Here is a 27372-nt window from a genome sequence, read left to right on the forward strand (position 1 = left end):
TCAAAACAAATGTTAACAAAAAAGGTATTACATGATATTTACTTTATTTGTCCTTTAACCACTTTTTACAAAGATACATGTAATATATATATCGATAATACATTAGTATAAAATGTTCATTTAAAAGTAATAAAAACAGATACAAGTGTGGTATATAGTGAATATCTAACAACTGTTACAAAATCAATTTAGTAGATCCCTACATTTTATAACCCGATATCATTCACAGAAAGACTGGTTTTATGTATCTTTAATAGAGGCAGCAATAAAATGATTTTTGACTTAAACCCCGATTTACTGTACGTACAATTTAGTGAGCTTGGAAAATTAAAACATACTTCTTGAGATTTAACATAGAACTAACCGTACCCTTAATTCTTCACATCTATATATATACAGTATAACTCTGAATTATGTGATTTAACATACAAAACGTACAAGTCACTGTTCATATATACAAAACTGTACAAAATAAAATATCAATTGAACATTTTCAAAGATGGAATGATGTTTTACGATTCCATATTTTGATGACGCAAAATACTAGACTAGATGATTCCCCCAGAAGACACAAACGGCTCCGCGGTTGCTAACTAAACAATGTCCACATGGCGATGATAATATTCAATGCGACTAATACCGTCCCGAAGAGCAATATAATCGAGAAGATAACTCCTCGCGTTCGATGATCGGGAATCGTTGATCTCAACGTTAGTTCTATAAATGCATGTAAAATCCACTGTCCGTCTAAAGCGTAGCAAGGCACGACGTTTAGAATAGCTAAAGCACCAGATAGTGATATCAGATATCTATACATATCATTAAGGACAAATGAGAGATTCGTAAACTGAATTAGAGAATGAATATTCTTTTTTTTTAAAAAGGATACTTCGAGAATGTTTCTAAAACATAAGGCAAGTTGAGCGGTATCAAACTCGATTTCGGCACATAATCACTGAGAGTAACTGTAAAATAAAGTTCATATCAATTGAATACCAGGGATAATTAACAATACATTATACCATTTTGAGAATTCCCCCGATATTTCCCTGATCCATGACCATTAGTTCCCAGATTAACTTAAGAATATCCTCAGTGAAGGCTGTTTTTTATCAAGAGGTTTCTTGCCACCTAAGACAACTAAGACCACTAACAATTCATATTCCTTGGCTTTTCCCAGATTTTCAACTGCAGGGGAAAATAAATCCAGAATTTCTCTGATTTCCCTCATCTGAAAGAGAACCATGCATGTCAGGCACAACCTAACGCATAAATACCTGAATAAAGAAGATCAACAGGATATCCTAGAAACAACAGAGGAGGTTTCCTTCCATGTTTAACTCTGAGTAAACGTGTCGAGTTATCCAGCGACGGGTAAACACAAACATGCTCTCTTTTCGGGTTATAACAATCACTCTGTAGTCGACAGATCTGACGGTTATCGGTTGTTGCTCGTGCTGGTAAACAGGCGTAATGCTGCAAATATATACAAACGCAATTACAACTCATCCCAGTTCATCTGAGCTAGGCGCGAGGTTTCTCTGTATCATGATTATTGATTGCCCAAGAATTTGTACTTACAATTTTTGATGACGCTTTTGAGTGATATTTGAAACAAATATGTGTATTACTTATGTTTGAACAACATTCGACATTTCCAGCTGCTGTTGTGAAACCTTTAAATGAAATATTTTGAGTTGAAATGCATGTATCACAAAAACAGTAAAAGATTCATGTTCTACATAAAATATAACCTACTTTGAAAAGAGATATCGAGCTGTTTCATTTGTTCTACTGGCATACAAAACCCTGCGATCTCGTCAATGGAACTTTTTCTTATACATTCGTGCCACGCGTTGATACTAGTAACCGGGCAACCGCTAACACTAGTTATAGCTTCGCCAACAGCGAGACCTCGCGGTCCTGATACGGCGGATTTCTGTAATCAAATACTATAAAATTTATACAAGCTTAGAACACTAGGATATGTGTACAATTTACACAAGGTTCTTACGAATCAACCAATCCAAAATTCCACGATATTTCCCTGACCCCTGAGACAAAAAATGGCCCGATTAGATTTGAAGATACCCTGTTGGGGGCTGTTTCTAAGAACTCTGTTTTTGCATTCTCAATTCGTATTGCGAGACAAACCTGTAAAATACCGGTGATGACGACAGAAGATCCAACGGTATAAAACGGCAGTAATATCCACGGTACAGCGAACAGTACAAACAACGCAACAATCACTATCACAAAATTATGCCAGACTCCGGAGCAATAAATACGCAATTGTCGTAATGGTGAGATTACTTGTAAATGCTCAGTCAACAGGTCGACAAAAGCACCCGGATATATAGCGAATAAGAATATCCCAAATCCATTCACTCGAACTTGTTCCCTAGAGAAAAAATAGATGAACAGGAGATTATGGATACTGGTTAAAATCTAATATCAAAGTAGGGGCCTACAGGTTGAGGTTTAAATCTATGACCAGCTGCACAGTTCTGGCTTAGATTCATAAAGACAAGTCTTGGTAAAAAACAATTACGATTCTATAACTAATCTTAGCAGTTTAAGACCAGTCCAGCTTAGTGCCCATTAAGTACAATCTAACAGCGTAAGGCCTTTGAGTAGGCCTTATCATGATTACTCCAAGGTAAGACTTACTTCTTAAGACATTTTTCAGACTGAGTCTATATTACAATGATACAACTAGACCGAGGTCAAGTAAATGGCTGCCTACCTTACTGCTGCTATAGCATGCCCAATCTCATGTAGAATACCACAAATAAGTAATGTTAACAGGTAATAGCTAATCTGGTGCATTGGCAGATTAACTCCAGGCATCTGAAATACGACGATAAACGTTAAAATCAGAATAATCAGTTTGATTTCAAAAATTCAAATTGAAACTCACCACTGGCGTAAGAACTTGTTGTTCGATTGGATGCTTCTTTAATGTGTTATAAACCATTAAACCCAGGAGAAAAACTGAGATAACCATCGATACCAGGCCGAATATAACTCCGACGTTGAACCAACATTTCAGGAATCGTGGACGGCATTGACCGAATCTTACGAACAACCGGTTGAAACTGGTCGTGAACCATCGCAGCTGACAAATAGAAACGCTCAACCCTGTCTTCTCTAGGAAGGATATGTACCACACATACGTAAACCTATTTGTCTAAAAATAAAAATATTTCAGTTGGAAATTAGTTTTTTTACGAAATAGAATTTATTAGAAATTACTATCTGTTTCTATTATTACCTTTAAGAATACATCTAACAGATACAACGAAGCCCAACAAATCAGAAATAATGCTAAACCTGCAGGCACCATTTCATCATGTGTGAAATGTTACCGATCAGATTTGAATATCATCGATTCTGAAATGGGAAAACAGGTACCGGTAAATTAATAAACGTAAATGTGCATCTAAAACATCCAAATCATAGATTAAACCAGTGGATAATTGTTTGAGAGAAAGAAAAGGTAATGACAGTAAGTTGACAAATGGCTAATAAATTTTTGATTTTGATTGGAAAATAGTGGACGTTTTCAGAGCAAAATTCTGACTTTAATTCTCAAAATGAGTCGCATCTCTTGAGAGAAGACAACGAGATCAATTACAGCAATTGATTAAAAGTTTAATTGGGTAAAACACAACCGATTATTGACGATGAAAAGTAAAATCATTTACCAGAAGTAAACAAAACCACATGTCACTGAACAAAACAACCACTGACTCATCCATATGAGGGGGCGCCACCTCCTTACTACACTGCACACAATCACGTACATAAACAGCACATGTACTTCAATAATTCAGTTTTTCTAATGAACCAGTTTTATTTGAGCCTACAGTATAAACCCGTTGACCCCAAAGATTAGGCAACTTCTCTAGAAACTATTGTCTCATGTCAAGCTCTACAGTAGTGTCCTCTTGTCACTAGAAAATCCATTAGACCCATCAACAAATCATGACAATGATAAACAACTCTTTCTTTACTTTTTCCAAGTATTTATTTCCATATTTTACTAAATACAAGATACCAACAAATCAAGTTTTCAAAGTCAACAAAACTTTTTTCTTTTGCTTCCTTTTCTTTTTCCGGGATTCACCAGTGGCATCAGCGAAGAATATAGTCTCTTCTTTCTCCTCTATCTGCTGCTTAATAAATTGAAGTCCGGCCATGTTAAACCCGATCACATCCTATAAACGATACAGTTTAAATATGTTTGTAATACCTTTTAAATATAACTCATATAACTATTGAAGAGTATAAGACTGTACCTTAACATAGTTGACTTGTTTCGGAGTTTGGCTTCGTAGTTTATCAATAACTGGTAATAAAATTTGACTTGAAGTTATTTGTCCGTGGTGTACTCTGTAAAATCGAAAAGAATAGATATTTACTCATCGGTTCATGAGAGGAACTGAAAATAAATGTAATGAAAAATACTTTACTTCAGTAGAAACAATAAACATCTACAGGTCAACTCAGGTTCCCAACTTTGTTCCAGGAAATGATGAAGTATCTCCAACAAATCAATCACATAAGAGAAAGGTAAAACTAACAGGGATTCCTCTAATTCACTGAAAATATATTCACAAATAATCAATCAATCTGTATGTATTCTAGTTCCTCGATAAAATTGAAGCACTGTTACAAACCTGGATTTAATCTTTTTCAATACCATTAATACATATTTGCTTGGAGTAGTTACTTTATAAGCCATGAAAAGGGGATGTAGCGGAGGAGGAGCAATCTGAAATAATTCCCAAATACAATGATTCCAATCTTATCTTAAAATGTTTGACTGTTTTTCATTGCGGCATGTAGCAAACCTCTTTTTTAGACAATTTACACTCCATCGCATGTTCGTCAAGCTTAGCATTTTCTTCTTTATAAAGTTCTAATGCTTCCATTAATTTCTCAGCCTGAATACGAATAATTATACATGTCAATGGAAACTTGGTTTCTAATTCAAATCAAGATTCTATCATTTTTGTTCCGAAACTCTACTTACTGATTTAACTGTCTCCAATGTTTTCCGTCCGGCCATTCCGACTTCATTGTTAGTTTCACCCGGCACCTACAACAACCAGTATCAATGAGATAAATACATACCGTAGCAATACACGAGAAAAATGGCAGTTATCAAAAAACGTACAACTGGTTGATTTTCGCCAGCGGCATCCTCATATTCTTTTTCTCTCTCCTAAAAAAAAAGGAAATACTGAAACCACAATACAAATAATCTGTGGACATATTACAGAAATCAGGTAAATAATTACTGACCATTTCTCTTTCCTCTTCTAATACAACTGGTTCTTGTGTTTTCTCCCAGAATCGTAGAGATTTATCGTGTGAACCTGTAACTACGTATTTGCCATTATTTGACACTGCCAAACACCAAATCTCAGCATGATGACCCTATAATATACACATGTGTCCATAGCAGTACTGGTAAAAAGGAATATATCAGAAATTCAAGTTAGCAGGAGAAGATACTTACAGTAAGAGTAATAATGTGCTCAAATATATCTCCATCCCATTGTTTCACTTTGCCATCCTTACCGCCAGAGAAGAACATATGAGTATTGGCAATGAATTGAAGGCACATGATACTACAAATTGAAACAAGATAATTCTATGAATAACTAATATCTATCAGAACATAGCTTACGAAAACTAAAAACACTTCTAACCTGTCATCATGAGCAAATATAGACTTATGACAATCACCAAAATCTAGACCCCAAAGTTTGACATTACGATCGGCTGATCCAGTCACCAGTAGACTACTGTCTGATGATATATCCATACTTAAAACAGGCAGTTTGTGGCCATACAGAGACAAGAAAAACTACAAAACAAAATCCATATTCAATGAGTGTAGACTGTATTCAATCTAAAATTATTTGGAAGACATTCGATACAGTTGTTTAATGTACCTTCAGTGTATCAGTGAAAAATACTTTCACTGTATTATCCAGTAAAGAAACTGCTAATAATCGTTGATTGGGACTAAATTTCACGCATAAAACATCCTCTGACATTTTCAGTGTTCGTGTATTAACTAATGTTAATCGTTTACTGCAACACAATGAATAAATACACTTAGAAATTAAGCATCTTATTAAGATTTTCACAAAGTGAATATGTATTGAAATTTGTACCTCGTCTCTTGTGCATCAGTTACCAGTTCAAAATTCCAAAACTTTACATCGCGATCAGCGCTTCCTGATACAATTCCTCGCTACAAAAAGAAAAATGCAGGATTCAATCAAAAACCTTCTTTATGATATTAGAATTGTTGATATGCTTGTTAAGATTTCTTAATACCTTATCGGGAGCCATGTGCATTGACCAGACTGCTCCGCTATGGGCTGAAATACTCTCAAGCAGTGAACCGGATGAGATATCAAATATTTGTATCTTTCCAGTCTGAAAATTACGAAAATATACAGATTAAAATCAATCATATAGGCTTAACTATTTGTATGAAGACAGTGATGATGGAGTTGTTTTGCGATCACTTACCTTAGTTCCAATAATAACGTGTCGATCTCCGGGTGCAAACATCGAACATAAAGCATAATCACAACTTACTGATCGGATGCATTGTGTACTGGCTCTATAAATCACAACAATATATCAATAGAAAATATATTAACAGTACATTGAAGAATCACTGTTTATTGATTATAATGCGTGTCCTACCGGTTCCAAATCTTTACAGATTCGGCACTAGCCGAGACGATAGCCGTGTTATCAGAACTGAATGCTACTGTTCTTACATCACTACGGTGACCATGCAGTGTCAACTTCGTAGCAGAAGAACCATCAATGGTTTTTCCGGTCATTTCAACATTTAATACTTCAACGATATTATTACTCAGCAGACACACCATCTAAATATACAATATTGGAGTTACAGATATGTTTATACACATTTAATACTTTAATACTTAAAGTCTTTGAACTACCCCCGTAAATACCTTAGTAACTTTAGCTTTATTCGTTTTGATGTCAAATCCACGCAGTTTCCCAGAGGCAGTCACAGATCCAGCTCTCCTGATCATATCATCAATATTTTCCTCAGTTGGTATTTCTTCTTCTTGACCAGTTTCGCTGAAAAAGGCAATCATCAGTCAGTAAAGTTAAAAATGAATGGAAAATATTGAAGACAAAATGCTTGAACTTCACAAATTCAACACAAACCGGTTTTGTTTTCGAATTCTTTTTTGTCTTCTCATTAAAGATTTCTTAGCTTCCTCTTTAGAGTTGATTTTAAAGACTTCCATCATCTTGTCAGTTCCCTGGTTGATATGAATTCATCATTTCAATGAACATATGATAAACTACATTAAAATACAGATCTCAGACAACTAAACTTACGTGACATGCGAGGATTGAACCGGTTTGATCCAGTTTGAGATTCACTACACGATCTTTTCCATGTCGCAGTAAAGATCCAATCTTTTCACAGGTAAGAATTCTCTGCAAAATAACAAACATTTATACAGAATAAAAACATTAGAACTCTTAAGGTGTACGTAGCCTCTGTTTACTCCATTTATTTATCCCAGAAAACCTCTTCTTACCTCCTCTTCTTCATCTTCATTTTCATCATCACTTTCTCCACTTTCTATTTTAGCTTTCTTTTTTGTTGGTTCATCATTACTATCATTATTACTGGTTTCCTACAAGCAAGGGTTTATAGATAACACTAGTTTGTCCTGACTGACAGTGTGAATATGAGGCTTATCTAATCTACCTCTAGACTATCATCGATATACTGTAAATCCCACAATCTCAGTTCATTATCTCCACTACCTGTCACAAGTCTTCTCTCTTCGGGTGTTATAACAAAATCCCAAACCTTAATATATATAAAAAACATAATATTTAATGATTCGAGGACAAAACTTCAAATGGGATGAGATCGAGACAGAAAATACGAACCTCTGTCCTATGTCCAACTAGTGTCTTAAAACAGTGTTGAGTAGAAAGATCCCAGAACTTCACAAATGTGTCTTTAGAACTGCAAAATGAGTTTAATTGTAATTTCTGGATACTAAACTTTAATCAATATCTGAAAATTTCAAGTCGTTATTTGAATGCATGTACCTTGTAATAAGAAGGTCTCTTTGTTTCAAAAACCGAGCTTGCGTGATTTGACCTTTGTGTCCTTTTAAACGATATAAACCCGCTTCATTGACTATATCCCATACAATCACATCAGTGTCCTGGATTAATTCGATCAGATAATAATTCAACAAAAATGATAAAAACGGAAACTTTAGCGAAATTGAATTTCAAGAATGTCATCCTTACCCTAGATCCAGACACAAGTTGAACTCCTATATGATCGTAATTAAGAGCAGTCACAGCTGATTTGTGTCCGCTAAAAACTATGACATTTTCACCAGTTTCTACATCAAATATGTTTATTTTACCATCAGCATAACCGACCGCTATATGCTTATTATCTGGTGATGCGGAAATTACTGAAACTTCCGACTTATCTCCGAAAAATTTGTTAACCTGTTACACAAAATTAAAGGAGTTGAATAGGTGTTAATTTGGTCTCAATAAATGCGAAGACTGGTGAAAAATGAAAATTTTTGAATTTTGAGGCGATTGAATTAGGAGATAAGAATTATCCAAAGATACTTACTACAACCCCGGTTTTGATGTCCCATATAAGAACGTGCTCACAAGCTCCAACTGCACATTTTTTCTGTCCATCAAAATATACCACATTTGCCTTTGGACTACCGATTATTCCAAACACTGCACCAGCGACATAGCGCAAGTATTGTTTAGTCAATCCCATTGAAAATTGGCAGGGATACTTTTTGATTAAAATTCCTTTTCCACAAATTATAGATATTTATTTGACGTTGAACTGAAAATAGATGAAAAGAAAAAGGAATCAAAAATACAACAATAGCCATCGAGTCAAATGAAGATGTTCCAGGCAGTCATAATGTAGTTTTGACTGTTTCATTCGGCAATTAGTACAATTCTTAATATTTGATTTTGCTCCGATTCAGTTCTTAGAGTAAATATGACGAAAATAACACTCGGAACAGAACAATCAACTAGATTATTTTTATTTGAATAGGTTAAATAACCCTTAGAAAGTCTATACGATAACATTAAAGTGATTTAAAAGAAAAAAGTACTCACATGTAACACATGTATCGGCTCGACGACCTTGAGAATACGAGTGCGCGATGGCGCTTCTGTTGCTAGAGACGCCATTTTGGTGTAAGAGGGGCGATACTTTCTGAAAAGTTGCCAAAATCATGCAAATTGTCGTGTTCTGAACCAGGAATTCTCCCCAGAATTATATACCGATTTAAATTCACTCTTAGCCAATAACAGAGCGTTCTATATATAGAGGTAGTCCAGTTCCAAGCGAGTCCAAAATGGGTAAGAAAATAAAAATCTCTTCCAGTTCCAACCAATTCAATCAATTCAGTATTCACGCAGGTCTGCCTAGACTAGATTTTCAAAACATTACAAACAAAATCTATTCAACTAATGTTTCTTTCTGGTTGTTTGAATGGATACCTGTCTTAATGTTGCTGAAACAGATTTCTGCCAGTCAATCAAAAAAGTTTGATTGGCGAATGAATAGGTTTTTGTATTTTGTGCTGTAAATAAAACATTTTACTACGTGGTAATCAAATACTGAATAGGCCTAAAATGTATTAAACATGGTGATGAAGTAAAATATAATGCTATGTTTGTTACAGTGGAAGTACTGGTAGAGTTTGAATACGAGGCCGTTGAAGATGATGAACTCTCTCTTAAAGTTGGAGACGTCATCAAAAATGTGATCATTCAAGACGGGGGTTGGTGGGAAGGAGACCTCCGAGGAAAACGCGGTGTATTTCCTGATAATTTCGTCAAGGTAAATATAACAGAAATTACGCCGAAATTTTGTAACGATTTCGATAATTAGATTTCGTTCATTTGCTTGTTTTTTTTTTAAGGTTCTTAAAGAAGAAAAGAAAGAAGAGAAAAGAGAACCGGTTCAAACTGTAACCGAACTAAAGAATAAACTAACCCCGAAACAAGCCTCGACGAAGAATGCAAATATAAAGCGAGGTAGAATAATGATTAAACATCAGTCATTATTAATCTGTTTATTGTTGGAAAACATTTACTTTCATTGTAAAACGCTTTGTGACTTGTATAAACACGACCTAGTGACCTTCATTGTTGACTCAATGTCATTAATACAATACAAATAATACGTCCTGCTATTACGCTTGATTCATCGAAGCGCAACTTACAGAAACGTGTCCCGGACTTCATTTGTCAAAATTTCGGTTTTATTTTGTTTTACACAGATAGTTCGACTAAAAAGAAATTGTTCGCGAAAGCTCGATACAGCTACACGCCGACGAAAGATGACGAATTACGTTTGAATGTCGGTGACATCATCGAAGTATTAGACCAGGTTAGTACAGTAGACCTAGCTAAAACCAGATCAGTTTAAGCATAAGCTTTCTCCATGAGTGGTTATAAGTGGATTGTTTTTACATCAGGGCCCAGTTCCATGGTTCCGAGTTAAGATTTGACCCTGAGTTAACTCATTGAAAATGAACTAACTTTAACTCACTCTTAACTCTAACTCATAACTGTGGAACTGGGTCCTGGGGCTCAAAAGTTGATTAGAGTTAACCAGCGAATGTTGACATAGTGACATTTAAATGTTCACAATTACTGTGGTATCCGCCAGTTATTTTTAACCAACTTTTAAAGCAACTGGCCCCTGATTGTGTGATTATGATCTGAACTAGAATAATTTTAGGTTTACTTTGATCGTTGCTCGAAGTGGCCAAAATTTACTAAAAAAATGTTTATCTCCTACAACAGGAAGAAGAAGGCTGGTGGTCTGGAGTTCACAATGGTCATACCGGAGTATTTCCATCTAACTTTGTTGAAACTGTCGCTGAAGATGAAAAGACCGAATCTGGTTCGTATAAATCTGTGAATTAACGTACCGGTAGTTTCAATCGGTCATTGAAAATGATTACCGCAATCGTTATTTGTTTATAGAAGCAGCTGAAAATAAGGAAAAATTCAAGGAAATCAAAGGCAAAAAGGTCGTCGGTGTCGGACTCGGGAATATATTCCAAGGTCAGAATATTCAATTGAAACCGACTGGTAGCAAGAAAGGGGATGATTCAAAGGTAAGTACGAATATCAAATATCATCTGTTCATCACTTATTACATTACTCTCATAAATGAGCTTTTATAAAAAAATACATCAAGAAGATTGATTCCACACTTAAAGACTAAAAATAAAGAATTTAAAGGATAATTGATATGGTCTCGATAAGCATTCAAATTTTTTAAACTATTGGTCTTCAATAATTGGATGAGTTGTAATCACCTATTCCACTGATAAGCGTCACATATTGATTACTCGTTAGTGTGATGTGATCGAATGATTGTATATTCTAGGGTTCTGCTGCTAAAAAGACTCAAGCTGAAGAAAGTCCAGTTCTTCCACCGAGACCGGCGAAACCTAGTAAGTTTGGATTTAGCACCGTATAGCTGTGTAGCTGTAGATTCTAAATGTCTATCAATATATATAACCTGTGTAACTGTTCCTATAACCTTCCATGTTTAACCTCTGTTTAACAACTAATACAAACCACAGAAAAATTCCAAACATTTCTAGATACTTTTGCTCAAAAGTTGGTAAGAATTATTGGCCTCATTGTTATTGTTACGAAAAAAAAAAATTCCATATTTTTTCCTCAGTAGTTGTGGCAACTATGCTTGTGGTTTCTATCAGTTGTTCTCTGTCCGTCCTGACACCCGTCTCTTTCCTTTAACCTCTATTGCTTTGCACTTCCTTCTCTTCTAGTCCTGCGTGGTAAAGCCCACAACAGCATTGACATGAAGTCAACATACTTCGGTCGGCGTGAAAATGATATCAAATCTGATATAACTAATAAACCACGTCGCAGTAGCACCGGTTCTAGTGCTGGCAATCCAGGTGAATTTCAATCACACGCGACTGATCAACAGTTGCCGTCAGTTTTGCATGAAAAACAAACCGAATTCGATATTGAAAGTAAAGAAGATCGTAAAAAACAGTCGTCTAGCGACGAGAGCGCTGGCTCTCCAGTCGCTAAAAGAATTTGCAATAATGTTGATTATCCGAAATGGATTCATATAACTCCCAAGAAAAGAAAACGCAAGAAGCGTAATAATAATTCGAATCAATGTTCTCATAACGGGGTCGTTCATGTAGTCGGGCAGGGAATGATCAAACAAGGTCATGTAAGTCCACAGTCCAAGCCTTATGATAGGGATGATTTCGGCGTTAGGAATAGTTTTAGCTCGGTCGGTCCCGTTAATTCTGTCGATGATTCGGTAACACCTGGTCTAGAAGATGAGAATCCTTTACCCGCAAATTTGACGATTAAAACCGATGACGCATTCGCGCATAGCCCGGTCCTCGTAACGAACAGTAAGACTGACCCCGACTGCCGCCACAGCACGCCGGAAACTAGGACCGATTTTGAATCTTTCGAAATCAGTACAGTAGAGGAGACCAGCGTTTATGACTCTCCAGCTGTGAGTAATACAAACAGTACATCTACAACTTATCTGACACCATCTGCTTTTTCTACTGATGACACAAGTTCTGTAGATAGACAGGGAGTTCATCATCGGTCACCGCGTTATTTCTACGACCGCGTTGCTTCATTCAATCATAACTACGAAGCTAAGCCGACTGTTACTGATGATTTGGAGAGCGAACGCACAATTACAGACTATAATGACGATGTAGCTTTGAAAACTCCGGACAAATCGAGCGCCTGTAGTCCTATCGACTTTACAGCTTTACCGGATAGTATAGCCGTACAGAGAAAACATATGTCTCGATTGAGTTACAGCGAAACGGAGCAACAGCCGCTTTCTCCTGGCGTTAATCTCAATTCGAACGCGATTGTTCGATTCCTCGACGCTGACTATGAAAGATCGAATGAAATTTGCGTAGAAAAAGATGATGAGAGTTTAAGATCGTCACAGTCGAGTTTGCCAGTTGATCGCGGAAACAAGGCGAATATTATTCATTATTTACCGATTATCACAGTGACCGATGTAGATGGAGTGACGACTGAGATTTCGTTCAACGTAAGACAAACCACCATCGACCCTACGATCCAACGAGCAATCAGCGCTATAACTACCAGTTCCATTTATAAAAAGAGCCATACTCTCGAGTCGCCGAAAGGCAACCGAAGAACTAATCGATATTCGACGGAAATGCGTAAATACGGAAGCGAATGTACGATGAATGTGTGTAGAAGTGAAGTAGATAGCGGTGAAACGTACATTCAAACTCTGCGTCGACTCGGTAAATTACCGCCCAGTATTTGCGATATCTACGATAAATGTAACACGTTTAACCGTCAGGACTGGACGGCGAAGTCCGACGTGCACTCGGAGCCGGTTGCAGAAGTGACAGTAGATAAAGCAGAAGTCGATGAGAAACACGATGAAGAGTTGATGATTAAAGAGATGCACAACGACGAAAAGAAGAAGAAAACGAGCGTAAAAAAACGGAAAAGTTTCATGGCAATCGTGAGATCGTGGAGTTCGTTGAAACGTTATGACTCGGCTCGGGAATCAAACAACGTCGATAAATTGAACGTCACTCATCCTCCTCCGCAGCGGAAACGCTTCTTCAACATCGGTAAAAAACCTAATCGAAGCAAGAACGATCTTACCGATGACAAATCAGTCGATCTTCTGAATACATCGTTTATTGAGAGTGAAGTGGAAGATATTGAAAATTGTTCCGTACATGTAAACGTCGACGATAATGTGGATACGTCGTGCCGAGATCAGTCGGATTTGAACGGCTCATTGATCGGAAATAAAAGTGAAATATCAGCGAACAGTTCGTTGACGTCGACACCGCGTAAAAGAGGTGATGATATCGGAAGATTGAAAGATGAAAGTGTCGACGTGTTTGGTTCGAAAACTGAATCAGAATGCGGTATAAGTGAGAGGAATGGACCTGATACGACGCTAGACACGAGCAATGATCTTTGCTCAACAGCTATTGATTCATCACTCGTAGATCAACAATGTACGGCTAGTGTTGAGGATGCTACGTATATCTATGAAGACAGCGATTTGGTTGTAGTTGGTAAAGCGATCAAAAAACCGAAAAAGAAACGTATAGCTAGTTTCTTAGAGAGATTGCGCAAGGTGAAATCAAAGCCGGTCAAAAGAACGGGTCAATTTGATGTGAGCGATAATTCTGTGAATATTAGCCACCACAGTGACTTCACAAATAAAACTGATATCAGCGATGCATTGACAATGAGTACTAATGAAGGACCCTCGAACAAACGTAGTTTCATCGATAGATTGAGAACTTTGCGCTTGAAAAGAAAAAATGGCTTTGATTTAGAAAACACAGGAGGCTACGAATCATTTGGCGAGGTGGATAAGAGCGTTTCGCTGATTAAGAACATGAAAATCAATGATGAGGATGTTGAGAGTGATATTTGTGAAGTTGTACATGTTCCTGTTACTGCTATAGAGGATACTGTATTAACTGAAAAAGCTGGAGATCCGAAAATTTCTAGGCGTCAAAGTAACACATTGGAAGACAGTTCAAACACATTCAAAAACATTTCCAAAGCTGATGTCGAAATAACAAAATCTGGTAATCTCAGTTCAGCAGTTTATGAGAACAATGTTGAAATGGAGTATGAAATAAGGGTTCAAGGAAGCGATCTAGTAATAATTGAGAAGCCTATCGTAGTCGGTCAGATTAACAGAAATCATGTAGAAAATGTTGAGGAAGTTACAAGTAATGAGGTATACATGGATGGTAAACCTCAGGAAAGGTGTCCAAGTTTGGCAACAGATCAAGGTGAAGGCGGTAATGACTGCATGAACGATGCTCTGAAACAGGTGGAAGGAGAAAATGAAAAATTGGTTCAGAAATCTTTCACTGAAAATGAAGAATGCGTTGTTGAATCAGTGATTACTGAAACATCATCGGTGTCGGTACGAGTTATTGGAAGTCATTTAGTTATATGTGATACGTCGATACAAGAAAAACCGCTCACTCGATCATCAGTTCACGGTCAGCCAGTAACCAGCCAGTCTAATGAGGGGAAAATTCATGCCGAACAATCAGAAGAACCGATTCTAGAGCGCGAGCCTTCAACTGGAACATTGTCGAAAAGGGATGTACGCGTAATCGGGAGTCTCCTCGTGATACATGATGTAGATATGAAAGAAGAGGTAATGGATAACAGCGGAGTGCTGGAAAAATCTACTCAGTGTGAAATATCAACTGATATTGATAACGCTGAAGGAATCGTTTTAAAAGTCAATGGAGCATCGAAGAAGAAGAAGAAGGGTTTTCTTAAACGCCTGCAGTCCATTAGTTCATCTCCTAAGAGAAAGAAACAAAACCGGAATGATAAATGTGTTCAAGTTGATAAATGTGAGGAAGAGTTTGAGGGTAATACAACTGTTGATGAATCTTTGTACGTGAAAGAATTCGTAGATGGATTGATTATCAACTCTTTCACGCAAAGTTCACCGGTTCAAGGTGCGAAAAATAACGTACAAATCGTCGCAGAGATGGGTGACGTTCGGGCATCGCCGATAAAACAGCGCGCGGAGTCGAATGAACGTCCGTTTCGAAGTCCGGAAGATCCGCGACTGAAGAACACAACGGGAGCAATATCGGTTAATACGACGATAGATACACCTCCTGTCGATCTGTCGTTCGATAAGGAATTCAATAAATCTTTAGAAATTGATCTCGCCGACGCGTTACAAGGAATCGATAATATCTTCAAGACGAGCTCATCATCTCTGTCCAAGTGTACGACATCGAATCAGCTAACAGAAACACCGCGTAATAGTCCTATTGAAGATGAACCCACAGCGGAACCAGTTAACACGATTGATACTGAAAATACCAGTATTGTGCAATATCGTGAGAGTATTTCATCGACGAATCAGAGCAATAACAACAAGCGAGATGGTGTTGATGATGTTGATGTTGTTGAGGCGGTCGAACCGACTATTTCTCAGGTGTCTTTACAGGTGAACGAATTAATACAAAATACCTCACAGAACGCGATTGATTATTATTATTCACTGATTGAAACAACTCCGTCTGTCAGTCCGCAGAGTAACGGTTTCATCAGATTCTAATCAGGTGTTATACACGACCCAGTTCCATAGTTCCTAACGGGTTAAGTTTGACTCAAATAAGTCAAATTAGTTTATTTCCGATGTTTTAACGTATGAAGTCAAATCTCTTGCCCCTGAGTTATTTAACAGGATCCAAGTACCCAAATGTTGTAATCGTGCTGTCAGGTCCATGATGCGCGTACCTTCCTGGTTAGGTTTTTAGTATGTTGTATATCAGTATCTGTAGATGTTGTTTCTTGTCGTTCCAGTTTAAATCTCTGTATAGTATATAATATATGTTTAATCTTCGAATTCAATCCATAAATTCGTCTATGAATCTCATTTTTTACCGGTAATCGTTAGACTGTTATCGAGTACAGATATATGAGCTGTCGTTTGAATACGTATCGCGAATTATATTTGACATGTGTTTCGAACAACAGTTGGTTTGTATAATTATTCTCATCAGTTCCAATATCAATACGAGTGAAAGAATTCCAGCACCTTTTTAACTTACTAATCATTAATCACATATAAAACCTTTGCGTATATATGTATCAGTTCATTGCTTCACATGCGCGGAAACTGTTTAAAACTAACCGTTATAAAATGGCTGCTAGCATTAAAACAACACGAACAGGTAAATATATCGTCTTCTTTTTAGCTTTGAAATTATAGATATTGTCGAATTAATGATATTTTAGGGGTGTATCAGAGAGGACCCTCGTGGGCCCAACGTAATGGTAAGCTTAAATCTTAGATATACGAATGCATGATCTACACAATATTTTTCGTGTCTCACATGATATTTTTTTCGTAAAGTAGTGCTTGTTTTTTCGTACCGTAACTAAATGTAGTTTTACAGTATCTCGAGGCTTGGGCTGTGGATTAAGGGGTAATATTTGGATTAATCTGTTTCCTGAAATTATGTATATATTTAGATATATATGAGGTACGTAGTTGTACTGACCACAGCACAAGAATCATTTGTTGATATTTTAATTTCAGTTTTAAATTGTTTTGAAGTTTTATAGTTTTTTCTTTGGAAAAGTGAAACATGAGAAGTTGTCTCAATCGGGTGTACTGTGGCCAGTACGGCTTCTGATCAAACGATGTAGTTTAAAGTTTAAGAGTTGTTTATAGGAATTTTTCAATGGTTTCTGTTTATTTTTTTGAAATTCGAAGTTTATGAAGAAAATAATTGTTAAAATGACACCGATGATCAAATTCTAGAATAAAAATATAATTCTCTTAGTTTTGAAAAAACTAGTTTGATTCTCAGATACTGTGCTGACCTGTTGTTGATCATTCTAAGTAATTAAGATCTCATATGATTTAATCACTACCAGAGGATTCTGTCAGTGGGTATTCTTGCTCGCTCACATTAGCTAGTAAAATAAGGAAAAAACTTCTGAAGTTAGGGTAAGAATTATTTCTTTTAGTATGTTACGTTTTAGTTTAAGTTTTGTTAAATGTTAGTGCTGTGGTCTTTCCAAACACTGCTTCGTAAAAATGAACACGAACTCAATTTCTAGAGGGTTTACGTAGATTAGAGCTGCTATAATAAATTGATCCTTCTTCCATTAATCATAAAATAGCGTTTGGAAATTGGAAGCATCGATCTATTAATAACCGAATCCCTGGTAAGGTCATCAGGCAATTGACATTTACATATTGGCATCAGAATTGTTGAATCGGTTTGCAATGAATATATATGTTATCATTGCAGTTTCGTCTAGTGAGAACTGATATATTTTTTGTTCTGTAGAATTCTGATTCCAATTATTTTCGTATTATTCTGTTTTTGTTAAGAGTTTTTGAAAATTTTGTTGTTTAAATGTTCATTCATTTTCTATATTCATTTTGGTGTAACGTGCCAGAAATCATCTCGTTTCCTGGATTACAATTCAAACTCTTGTATTTATTGATGACATGTTGATTTTCTCTCTGTTTTAGTCGAGCGAGCCAAAGTTTTGTTCTCGTATGTGGCTGAAAATACCGATGAATTGACAATCGAAGTTGGGAATGTCATAAATATATTGAATAAAGAATCGGAAGATTCAGGTTGGTGGAAAGGAGAATATAACGGTAAAGTCGGAGTATTTCCGGATAACTTTGTCGAACTTCTACCGCCTGAAGAGGTTTGTAACAGTTTTCATAAGCGTGTAGAAATATTAATTCGAGATTGCTTATGTTTCTGATTTTTATTTCTGTCCTTCGTAGCCTAAACCTAAAAAGCCGCCGCCGGTAGTTGCTAAATCCAAGCCGGAAGATAAAGGCAGTAAAGCACCTATACCTGAACCTGTTAAACACAAAGGTAAAGAGAAAGGTATGTAAGACCAACTGTCTTCATCTACACTATTAGCATGTATAGCTTTCAATGAAAAACCGTAGATGCCTTTCAAAAGACGTAAGAGATTGATGTATGAAAATGTTGCTCAGTTGTGAAAATAGTTGTGAAAATGCTTTCAGTTGTGTATATTTATTGTATATTGTGGAAAAATGAACAAATGTCTCTTAGACACAGTTGAAATTGGTGTTTGATACTCATGTTATGTAGAGCATATTTGATCTAAGCGCATATTCTTACAGCAAGCTGCTTTTATCACACGATAGGAAGCACTAAAAACGAAAATTTCTCTTAGTATTCATTGTGCTATTTAGTGCCGAATGAAGTTGATTATGAATGTGAACCTGCTTATTCTTGATCAAACTGTTCGATTTGCAATAACGCCCTAATTAACCAAGATGGCTTCAAACTGTTCGATTTTTTAGCGCTAGTAAATGCAGTTGAGATCGCATGTATTAATGTTGTTGATCGGTGGAAGTAGTATATATCGTATGATTGCATGATAATTTGTTGTTGATTTAGCTGAGGAGAAGACAGTATCGCCACCACCGCCAATACCTAGCAAAAAACCTGACATTCTCAGCAAAAAACCAATACCTTCCAAAACACCACCGACAAGTGACGTCAAGCAAAATGAAAATGGTATGATTGCCTAATTGGATTATTCGTGGTACTGGCTTCACGAATGATTTATAATCATTTTATTCATTGGTTAATGACATTTTCTTTTATCTATATTCCATTTTGAATGAAATGCCAAGCTTTGTGTTTATAGTTAACAAATTCTTCTTGCGAAGATGGCTACCTCCTCAAAATCAATTATGATATCAAGCATTAGACTATTTGATGATGTAATTGTTTATAGTGGCATTTAAGGAGATAGCCATCTTCTTGTGAAGTGTTTAAAGGTCCATGTTGTAAGTCACTGGACAGTATTTAGTTAGAGATTCTACTAATAGCTAATTTCATCCGTTTTTAAGAAAATCGCCTACTTGTCTTGAAAGCTTATTATACGTTTAAAAATGGTCCTTATTTATGATATCGTGAATGATCTTGCACTTGTAGGAACTGATGATTTCGATGGAATTCAATCTACGGAACCACTTAAAAGTTTCAGCCGTCCGAAAAATCCTAACAGACGACCTCCATCGATGGAACTTCTTCGTAAGGTTGGTTTCATTCGTTGCACATTTGACAAAACCTTATTCGCCTTAACACGCGAAATCCATCCTTGTAACTTTCGTTCTTTTGGTTTGCTATCTTTGTCAGGAAGGAGAGGATAATAACAGTAATGCTCAATTGGTGAATGATGTTAAACCAACAGCAACTAAGAGAGACTCGGTATGTGCATCTCTGTTTTTGATACAAGTTGTGAATACTGCAGGCTGCGTGTAGATTTTCACTGTTTTCTTTCATGTTTTCAGAAAGAAGAAAAGAAAGTTCAACCATCAGCGCCTGAAATCAAACCGCAAAGCAGAGGTAATAATAGTTAATACATTTTCAGTTTCAATCTATCGAATTATGAATTTTGGTTAGTAATATCTATATGTATTGCAGGGCATCATGCGGAAAAAGTCGTCAATGACAGATCAGCCGCCGATTCGGAAACAATCGCCGAACTACGAAAAGAAATCCTCGAACTTCGCTCGAACGCGGTGAGCACGGAAGATTTTATCAATCTGAAGAATGAACTATCGGCGGTCAAAGATCAAATGGATCACATGAAGAAACAACTCGGCAAACGCATCATGGATTTGATGCAGGAAATTGACGAAGAGAAGAAAATTCGCCTTAGCACGCAGGTTGAAATGGAACGCGTTAAACAACTAGTGATGAAAAGTGACTCTGTAGTATGACATCTTATACTACCATCATGAGGTAGAAATTGAGCCGAAAAATCGAACAAATCATTCGTTTTAATACTGTGATTACCCAGTATTTTATTATCTTCATTTTAGTCGCAGATGTTCAGAGTCCAAAATAATGCACAACCATGAGGTGATGAATGGAACATTTTAAACGTACAGAAAGTTATGAAGCAATATTCATTATATTACATCTGTCTCTTCAATTCAAGATTTTATATTTATATATTTATTATACACGTGTGCGAAGATATGTTAGATTTATGTTCGTAATTTCCTGTGTTACTTTGATAACTTCCCTGTCTGTTGATAACGATATACATGACTGGAGGAACAAATTGTGTCAATAGATCTTACGGTTATCTGTTGGTTGTGTTGTCATCAAATCATTGAGCTCGTACCAAACGGCATGACTTTTTAAAATCTGTCAAGTGAAGATCGGTGAGCTAGGTTAGAATAAAAAAAAATTGATCTTTGTTTAACATTCCTTTTAAAAATGACATATCAGTTAATGTGAATGGTAACACTTATTGTTTTTTGATTTTTTAATCTGCAAAATCTACTGCAGTTTATATTTGGATTTTTAGCTGATTTTCTTAAACTTAGTGTTTTTGTGAACACGCGTTGATTGACCTCTATTCACCTCATTGAAAATGGAATACTGTAAACTAAACAGTGGCTTATGATGTCATAGCCGTTCTCTCATATTGTAAACATTCGAGTCTTCCATGTACGTAAGTGACTATCATCAGCATGAAATTACTCCGATCATCAATGAAGACATAATACATGCATATGTGAGACAAGAATAATGATATGCTACATATGTTTCCTATATCTATATACATAATGTAGATATTTGTTGAATTTAGAATAGATCTTGGTGGTGGTTTTGTTTTTTGGTAAACTGAAGCAAGCAGAATGTAGTTGTAGCCACACTAGCATATTGCTAGCATCAACAAACACTTTATCGACAGGTGCTAGATAAATATGCCTATGAAATATTAACATCAATGGTATTGATTGATGTAGAAATTTAAGTTAATCGAAATATGAAACGTTCTGCCATTAGCATAAATGTAAATACAATACATGTATGTAAATGCAGCTACTTGGCCTGGTTTTACTATGGAAAATGTAGACCTATTCATTTGAATTAACTTTCAAAATAACTAACTAGGCATTCATCAAATTTACGCGATTAGGCCCTGTATAGACAAGTCTATGTTTTAACTTATTACAAATTTTGATTTTTACTCGGTTAAATGTATTATTGAACCTGTAAAAAACAATTTTGATGAATGTACATATGATGCATGTTCAAAAGTCATCTTTTCTAGGGAAAACTTGTAAGAAATTAAAACGCCACTTCAAGTATTATATCTAACATTGTAATTGTATATTCATCGTAGATTGTTCCGCGGAAAATTGTGTGTAAGTAAGATCGATTAGTGAAATATTGATCATTGTTATTTCACTCTGGTGTCTATGAAGTTGTTTATGATTAATGTATACGAATACTTCTTATATGTTTAGTCTTATACTGAACTAACCAAGTTATTATTAGATTTTATGACATTTTTATTCTACGAGAATATATCGTATCTACAAAGGTCGTTTGATCTGGAAATTTATTTACATCGAATATTATTTATATGTAATCGATCATACAAGTGTAAACTTTTAGGATGTCTATTTTGTATAAAAAACGAAAGAGCTATGTTTTAATGATTTTGGTCTTTTGCCCTAAATGAGTAAAATAACGCACATTCCTTTGTCTATGTTTGGAAAAAAATCTGAATACCATTCCTAAATTTACATGACCTGTTCATGAAAAATCGTAAACTAGATGTTTCTATTTCTTGAAACTATGAACTACCTACTGGTAGATTTATTCATTTATGGTAGATGATATGAGATGAATATCTGTACATGAAAAATAGACTGTTTTAAGTGTCGACACAGCACTTTCTGGATCCATGTAAATATATTAAGATTCCTCTCTATGTGAATGTGTAGTATTTGATTAAGTTCCATCTTTGATGAATTCATTCATTCGTAAAGTGTTTGCATGTGTTTCAATCAGCTTATCAGTTATGTTTAATTGCAGATATTTGATTATAAGTTAAAGATTTTACTTTTTATAAGATAAAAAAATTGATGATAAGAAACTTAAATGTTTGATTTATGTATCCCTTGTTTTTTGAGGATTTGGTTAATTTTACAGCGATTTTTGGAGTTACATAAGATAATAGGACTACTTGTAGCATATTTGATGGATTCCTAATGAAGGCATTCCCATCAAATCTAGGTTCTCAATTCAGTAAAATAATGGGGCTTTCAAATCTTAAAATCAGTTGTGATTGGTGAAGCTCAGTCTCAAGTCTGGTGCCATTTCTCTGCTTTATCAGACATTTCCTGTCCTTATATATAAACTTCAATGCTACCGGTATCCCGGTACTATAACTAAGAAAAGAAAACACAATAATATCTACAAAATATACATATAATTATTTTGTTAAGAATAACAAATGTATACAAAAAATAGAAAATTATTCATTGAATTAGAAACTTCATAATCTGCTTAAAAACTTCATTAGTCCGCTGCACCAATGATATATTTCATCAGAACATTCCAGTGAAATTGAGGGAAATTAGTGATATAAAGCCCCAGTAGATATGGATATACCAGATGTGGCTGTCTTGTCGATCCAGCTTTCACAATAGAAAGTGCTGTATCAGACGGTCCTTCGCCCCGAGAAATGAATATCGAATACGGGGAATGTTTTACGAAGTTGATCGCGTTTGCAGTGGCTGAAATCAGAAACAAATCATTTACGATTGAGCTACAGATAATTTTTGTGCCTTTTCACATGTCCAACTTACATATAAACCCGAGATGACAAATGGTGATAGTGACCGGTGACTGTTTGAGCTGTAATTCTTTTTGCAGTGAAGTGAAATATGATGTTAATGCGGACTTAGTCGAGGAATAGGCTGCCAGATATGGATCTGATAGATAGGCTGTAAAAAAGATTAGTTGAGATACTAAAATGTCATTATACAATAGGACAGCAATATTTAATAGCGTCTACACATACCAGCCCAAGAAGACACTACTATTACTTGGCCATCATGTTTTTCTAAGTAAGGCATTGCGTGAGTTGCCAGGTGAACATGAGATAAAAAGTTCACTCTCATTAGCTTGTCTATCATAGCCAAATCATCTTGGCTATTTTTCCATGCTCTTATCTCTTGTGGCCAGATGTGATTCAGAACTAACACGTCCAAACCATTTAATTTTTCGACCGCAGTCTAAAAGGAAACACACAACATTCATATTACCACTACACCACTAAATGAAATTATGTCTAACACAAACCGAAATTTTCACCGTGATAACTCGAGATGGAGATTCATTCTCACTCATATCTGCTGCTATGTAATGATAATCTGTTTCCAAACCATTGCCTATTTCTTTACACTTTTTCACCACCTGAAAATCAAACCATTTCAATTAGCAAATAATTAGCAATGAGAGCATTATATACCATGTTGTGTAGATATTTTGGTCAACCAACCTTTTGTAGAACTTTCTCTGTTCTTGCCGTTAAAACTATTTTTGCACCGTATTTTGCATAATGGTAAGCCAGTTGTTCACCTATTCCAGCTGATGCTCCAGTTATGAGAACTCTTTTTCCTTTGATATTATCTGTAGATATACGATAGAATGACTATTTGCGTCATATTTCAGCCTGATGGCCGTGCATTACACAGGGGCTCGTATCAGAGTTGTAGGTAATGTATAAACGATAATCTGTTAATCCAATGTCTATAGTATATATAAAATAACTAATTAGTTAGTTATAGTTATTTTATATATACTATAGACATTGGATTAACAGATTATCGTTTTTACATTACCTACAACTCTGATACGAGCCCCTGTGGTGCATTGTACACTATTCTCAACCTTTTAGCTTACCTATTTCAACTCTATCCAATATATATAACTTTTGATAAGCCAAATATATGCTTATGACCAAAACAAGTCCTGACAAAAGCTTTATAACGTTGGACATGACAATTGGGGGGACTTCTGACTTTGGGGCGGTCCAAGGGCACACCTACAGATCTCCAAATATTTTACTGGGCTTTGACCACCAACAATTTCGACAGCCTAAAATATCTAAAACCATTTACATACAAAGGACAAACCATAGGATGATCTTCTTGATAAATAAATCAGTAATAAACAGAGATTTCGTATAATTACCTAAGTGTAGCCCGAACTACAAACTTCACCGTCAAGTGCTGCCACCAATCCAATATGTCAGCCTCCATGATACGATTATCAAATCCTGCTATAAGAGCAGTTAAATCATTATTTACGCCACATACTACGTGTAAAACATTCATAGGTAAATAAAATAAAACAATATGTGTCCCCACCAGGCATTCAAAACGCTTTTATTGCACTTGTGGCTGACCCTGCATTTTGACAAGCTATTCACCTCATCCCTCCTCTAAAAAGCCATTTAAAAAACTTTTATTTTCAAATATTTGAATCAAGGCGATGATTCCTGTTTGACATCACAGCAAATTTGAATTTGAACATGAATTTTATTCCTTAGTTTATGCAACTACGCAATTAGAAGGTATTTTTTACTTCTGTAAAAAAACCCTTTTTCCAATTAGGCCTAATCAAGGGATTTGTTCTTCAATTTTTGTTGATACCAGCAAGATGCTATACTATGCGTCAAGAAACTTTGAAAACCGGATGAAGTTAAGCATAGTTCGGTACTTTGGGGTACTGGTACTGGAGCTCCGTTACAAGTTGACTGTAAATCAATTGAATGATTGTTTTGTTTGCTAAAGTGACAACTCTTAAGAATCGTATTGTAAATTGTATGCCCCACCACTACTGACTCGCCAGCACCCAAACACCTTAAACTTCCTCTTCCACGCTCCTTCCATTATTACGGCTTGTTCCATCTCTTTTCAACCTCTTTGAAAAAATAACTTGCCTTGAATTTCAGATAATTTCCGTTGTTTTAATCAACTTTCAAATGCTCATCGACATGAAGCTAATTTGCAAAACAGTTCCAATTCCGATCCCGCAGTCTACAGCAGGTTAGTAGTCTCGCTACCTGACGATCTTAATCAGACATTCTTAATTTCCATATAACTAAATGAAACTATTTATTTGTTTTTCTAGGTCGGGGAATTTAACATATGAAACATGCAGTGGTAAGCAAATTATTTATAGCATGCTGAAAATTGAAACCAAAGATTTTATCATATTTTATATCCCGCTTGTTTTTTTCCAGATATCGTAAGAAATGTAAATGAACAAATAGAAAGCAGTAATACTGGTCGATTGTTCGCAGTGGTTCAATTAGCTGGAGCTCATCGTAAAATAACCACTGAAGATATTCTCTGTATAAACGGAAATTTTCCACCAGCTGTCGGGGAAAGGATCAGATTAGAAAAGGTACAAAAATTGTCGGGCGTTGTTTTAGGACATAAGAATGCATACCAGAACCAGAATTTCCAATTAGGCCTATGTATCGGGTACTTGAATTCTGTAAATTCCATCCACCATCCAATTATATCTGTATGGTACTTTGATTTCTGATTTCACTATCAAACCCCCATTTTCCTCAATGAGGTGTGATGAGTTTGTAAGGAACATAACTAATAACTTAAAAAAGAGATCCAATCAATCAATCAATCAATCAATCAATCAATCATTCAGTCAATCATTCAGTCAACAAATAAGAGGTACAATTCTTTTACTTCAGGATAAGATAAAAATAAAAATGCTTCTGGAAACGTCGAACCTCCAGGGTGCCCGGGCCAAATCTGAAATCCATTTCTTTTCTAAATAAGAATTTAATTTTCTTAGGTTCTTTTGGTTGGAAGCAAGGATTTTACAATAATCGGCAGACCCATGCTGCAGTAAGTGAAATATTACTTTTTGCATTCACTTTGGGATTTACTCAAATAGATTAAGCGATGATTAATGAAGATATTAATATTTCTAGACGAAGTCAAGTAAAAGTAGAAGCAACAGTTATTGAAAAGACATTAGAAGTACCAAAAATAGTGTCGTGGTACAGAAAACGAAAGAAATCTACACGTAGAATGAAATGTAAGTATTTACTTCACTTTGTGCGTTCTATGGTGGCTGATAATTGAATAGCATAAAATTCCTGGTATGTAAATGAGAACGCCAAAACGAAAAAGAAACGTCCAATTTTCTCTGAAAGTTCGTTTTGGCGCGCCAAAACAAAGAAAATAATCTTTGTTTTGGCACGCCAAAACGAACTTTCAGAGAAATTCCGATGTTTTCCGTTTTGGTGCCCCCACCAAAACGAACTTTCTAAATTTTTAATGAAAATTGGACGTTTTTATTTCGTTATGCGTTCTGGCGCCCTTATTTGCATACCAGGTATTTGATGTAATGGCCCGAATCAGCCACCATAACCAAGTTATTTTCCACACTTAAGTCCTTGACATGCCCTTTCAATGAACTGTTGTTTTGAACTCTTGTGTCTACTTCATTCCATTTGGATTCATGAATTGCATGAAGGTCGTTTTAAGCTTTTGTATGATATCATTATTGTATGATTTCTGTTTTGTCTTATGCATATTCTTCTTGTCTTTTCAGTAACCCGAATGCCATTAGTAATGTTGAGAATTAATTCAATTGATATTAATTATTTGAATGATTAAAACCGGGCTGAAAATATACGATTTTTTCATGCTGTAGAAACTGTTTCATTGTAGAGATTTTTAGAAAATAAATTGAACTTCTTTATGTTCTGGGGATATTCTTTTGTTCATTAATCATGGTATGAAAGAAGGTGGTTTATTCATCCACATATCAAGTCGTTCATTAGTCTCTGGCATGTGAGTTCATG

General features: G+C 35.7%; 5 protein-coding genes across 8 annotated transcripts; 2 read left to right on the plus strand and 3 right to left on the minus strand.

The window, feature by feature from the left end:
• Positions 1–55: 55 nt before the first annotated feature.
• LOC141911937 (membrane-bound transcription factor site-2 protease-like) lies at positions 56–3772 on the minus strand. The gene is made up of 10 exons (XM_074803060.1): positions 3708–3772; positions 3275–3393; positions 2921–3190; positions 2747–2850; positions 2155–2401; positions 1759–1939; positions 1582–1676; positions 1278–1476; positions 890–965; positions 56–809 (listed from the first exon to the last, which is right to left on the minus strand). The coding sequence occupies exons 2-10, from the start codon at positions 3344–3346 to the stop codon at positions 590–592; spliced, it is 1464 nt and encodes a 487-aa protein (XP_074659161.1). The 5' UTR covers positions 3347–3393; positions 3708–3772; the 3' UTR covers positions 56–589.
• Positions 3773–4007: 235 nt separating this feature from the next.
• Positions 4008–9235, minus strand: LOC141903988 (WD repeat-containing protein 3-like). Its single transcript, XM_074792420.1, has 25 exons — positions 9211–9235; positions 8696–8926; positions 8353–8562; positions 8146–8264; positions 7981–8059; positions 7793–7897; positions 7620–7718; positions 7414–7515; positions 7237–7334; positions 7014–7146; positions 6736–6926; positions 6556–6649; positions 6358–6459; positions 6192–6271; positions 5967–6108; positions 5721–5878; positions 5528–5639; positions 5311–5445; positions 5183–5230; positions 5039–5104; positions 4857–4949; positions 4683–4777; positions 4476–4604; positions 4302–4395; positions 4008–4220 (listed from the first exon to the last, which is right to left on the minus strand). Exons 2-25 carry the CDS (start codon positions 8852–8854, stop codon positions 4068–4070), a joined length of 2796 nt encoding a protein of 931 aa, XP_074648521.1. The 5' UTR covers positions 8855–8926; positions 9211–9235; the 3' UTR covers positions 4008–4067.
• A 47-nt stretch (positions 9236–9282) lies between these two features.
• Positions 9283–22632, plus strand: LOC141912659 (SH3 domain-containing kinase-binding protein 1-like). Of its 4 annotated transcripts, none has more exons than XM_074803987.1 (16): positions 9283–9456; positions 9783–9940; positions 10023–10137; positions 10383–10492; positions 10912–11011; positions 11095–11228; positions 11504–11570; positions 11913–12044; positions 18188–18372; positions 18455–18560; positions 19104–19223; positions 19647–19750; positions 19851–19922; positions 20006–20060; positions 20139–20459; positions 20540–22632. In XM_074803987.1, exons 1-15 carry the CDS (start codon positions 9453–9455, stop codon positions 20435–20437), a joined length of 1761 nt encoding a protein of 586 aa, XP_074660088.1. In that variant the 5' UTR covers positions 9283–9452; the 3' UTR covers positions 20438–20459; positions 20540–22632. The 4 variants fall into 4 exon arrangements, with proteins under 4 accessions (XP_074660088.1, XP_074660096.1, XP_074660104.1 ...); XM_074803995.1 differs by having other exon boundaries at positions 18455–18548; XM_074804003.1 differs by lacking the exon at positions 19104–19223.
• Positions 22633–23019: 387 nt separating this feature from the next.
• On the minus strand, positions 23020–24773 carry LOC141911888 (hydroxysteroid 11-beta-dehydrogenase 1-like protein). The gene is made up of 7 exons (XM_074802981.1): positions 24723–24773; positions 24432–24635; positions 24028–24158; positions 23841–23942; positions 23548–23761; positions 23333–23470; positions 23020–23260 (listed from the first exon to the last, which is right to left on the minus strand). The coding sequence occupies exons 2-7, from the start codon at positions 24526–24528 to the stop codon at positions 23043–23045; spliced, it is 900 nt and encodes a 299-aa protein (XP_074659082.1). The 5' UTR covers positions 24529–24635; positions 24723–24773; the 3' UTR covers positions 23020–23042.
• LOC141911896 (large ribosomal subunit protein bL21m-like) lies at positions 24773–27273 on the plus strand. Its single transcript, XM_074802991.1, has 7 exons — positions 24773–24867; positions 25486–25579; positions 25665–25696; positions 25777–25940; positions 26355–26407; positions 26494–26600; positions 27120–27273. The coding sequence occupies exons 1-7, from the start codon at positions 24777–24779 to the stop codon at positions 27182–27184; spliced, it is 606 nt and encodes a 201-aa protein (XP_074659092.1). The 5' UTR covers positions 24773–24776; the 3' UTR covers positions 27185–27273.
• The last annotated feature ends 99 nt before the right edge of the window (positions 27274–27372 follow it).

This window comes from Tubulanus polymorphus, chromosome 1 (assembly GCF_964204645.1).
Source record: "Tubulanus polymorphus chromosome 1, tnTubPoly1.2, whole genome shotgun sequence".
Taxonomy (NCBI): Eukaryota; Metazoa; Nemertea; class Palaeonemertea; order Tubulaniformes; family Tubulanidae; genus Tubulanus; species Tubulanus polymorphus.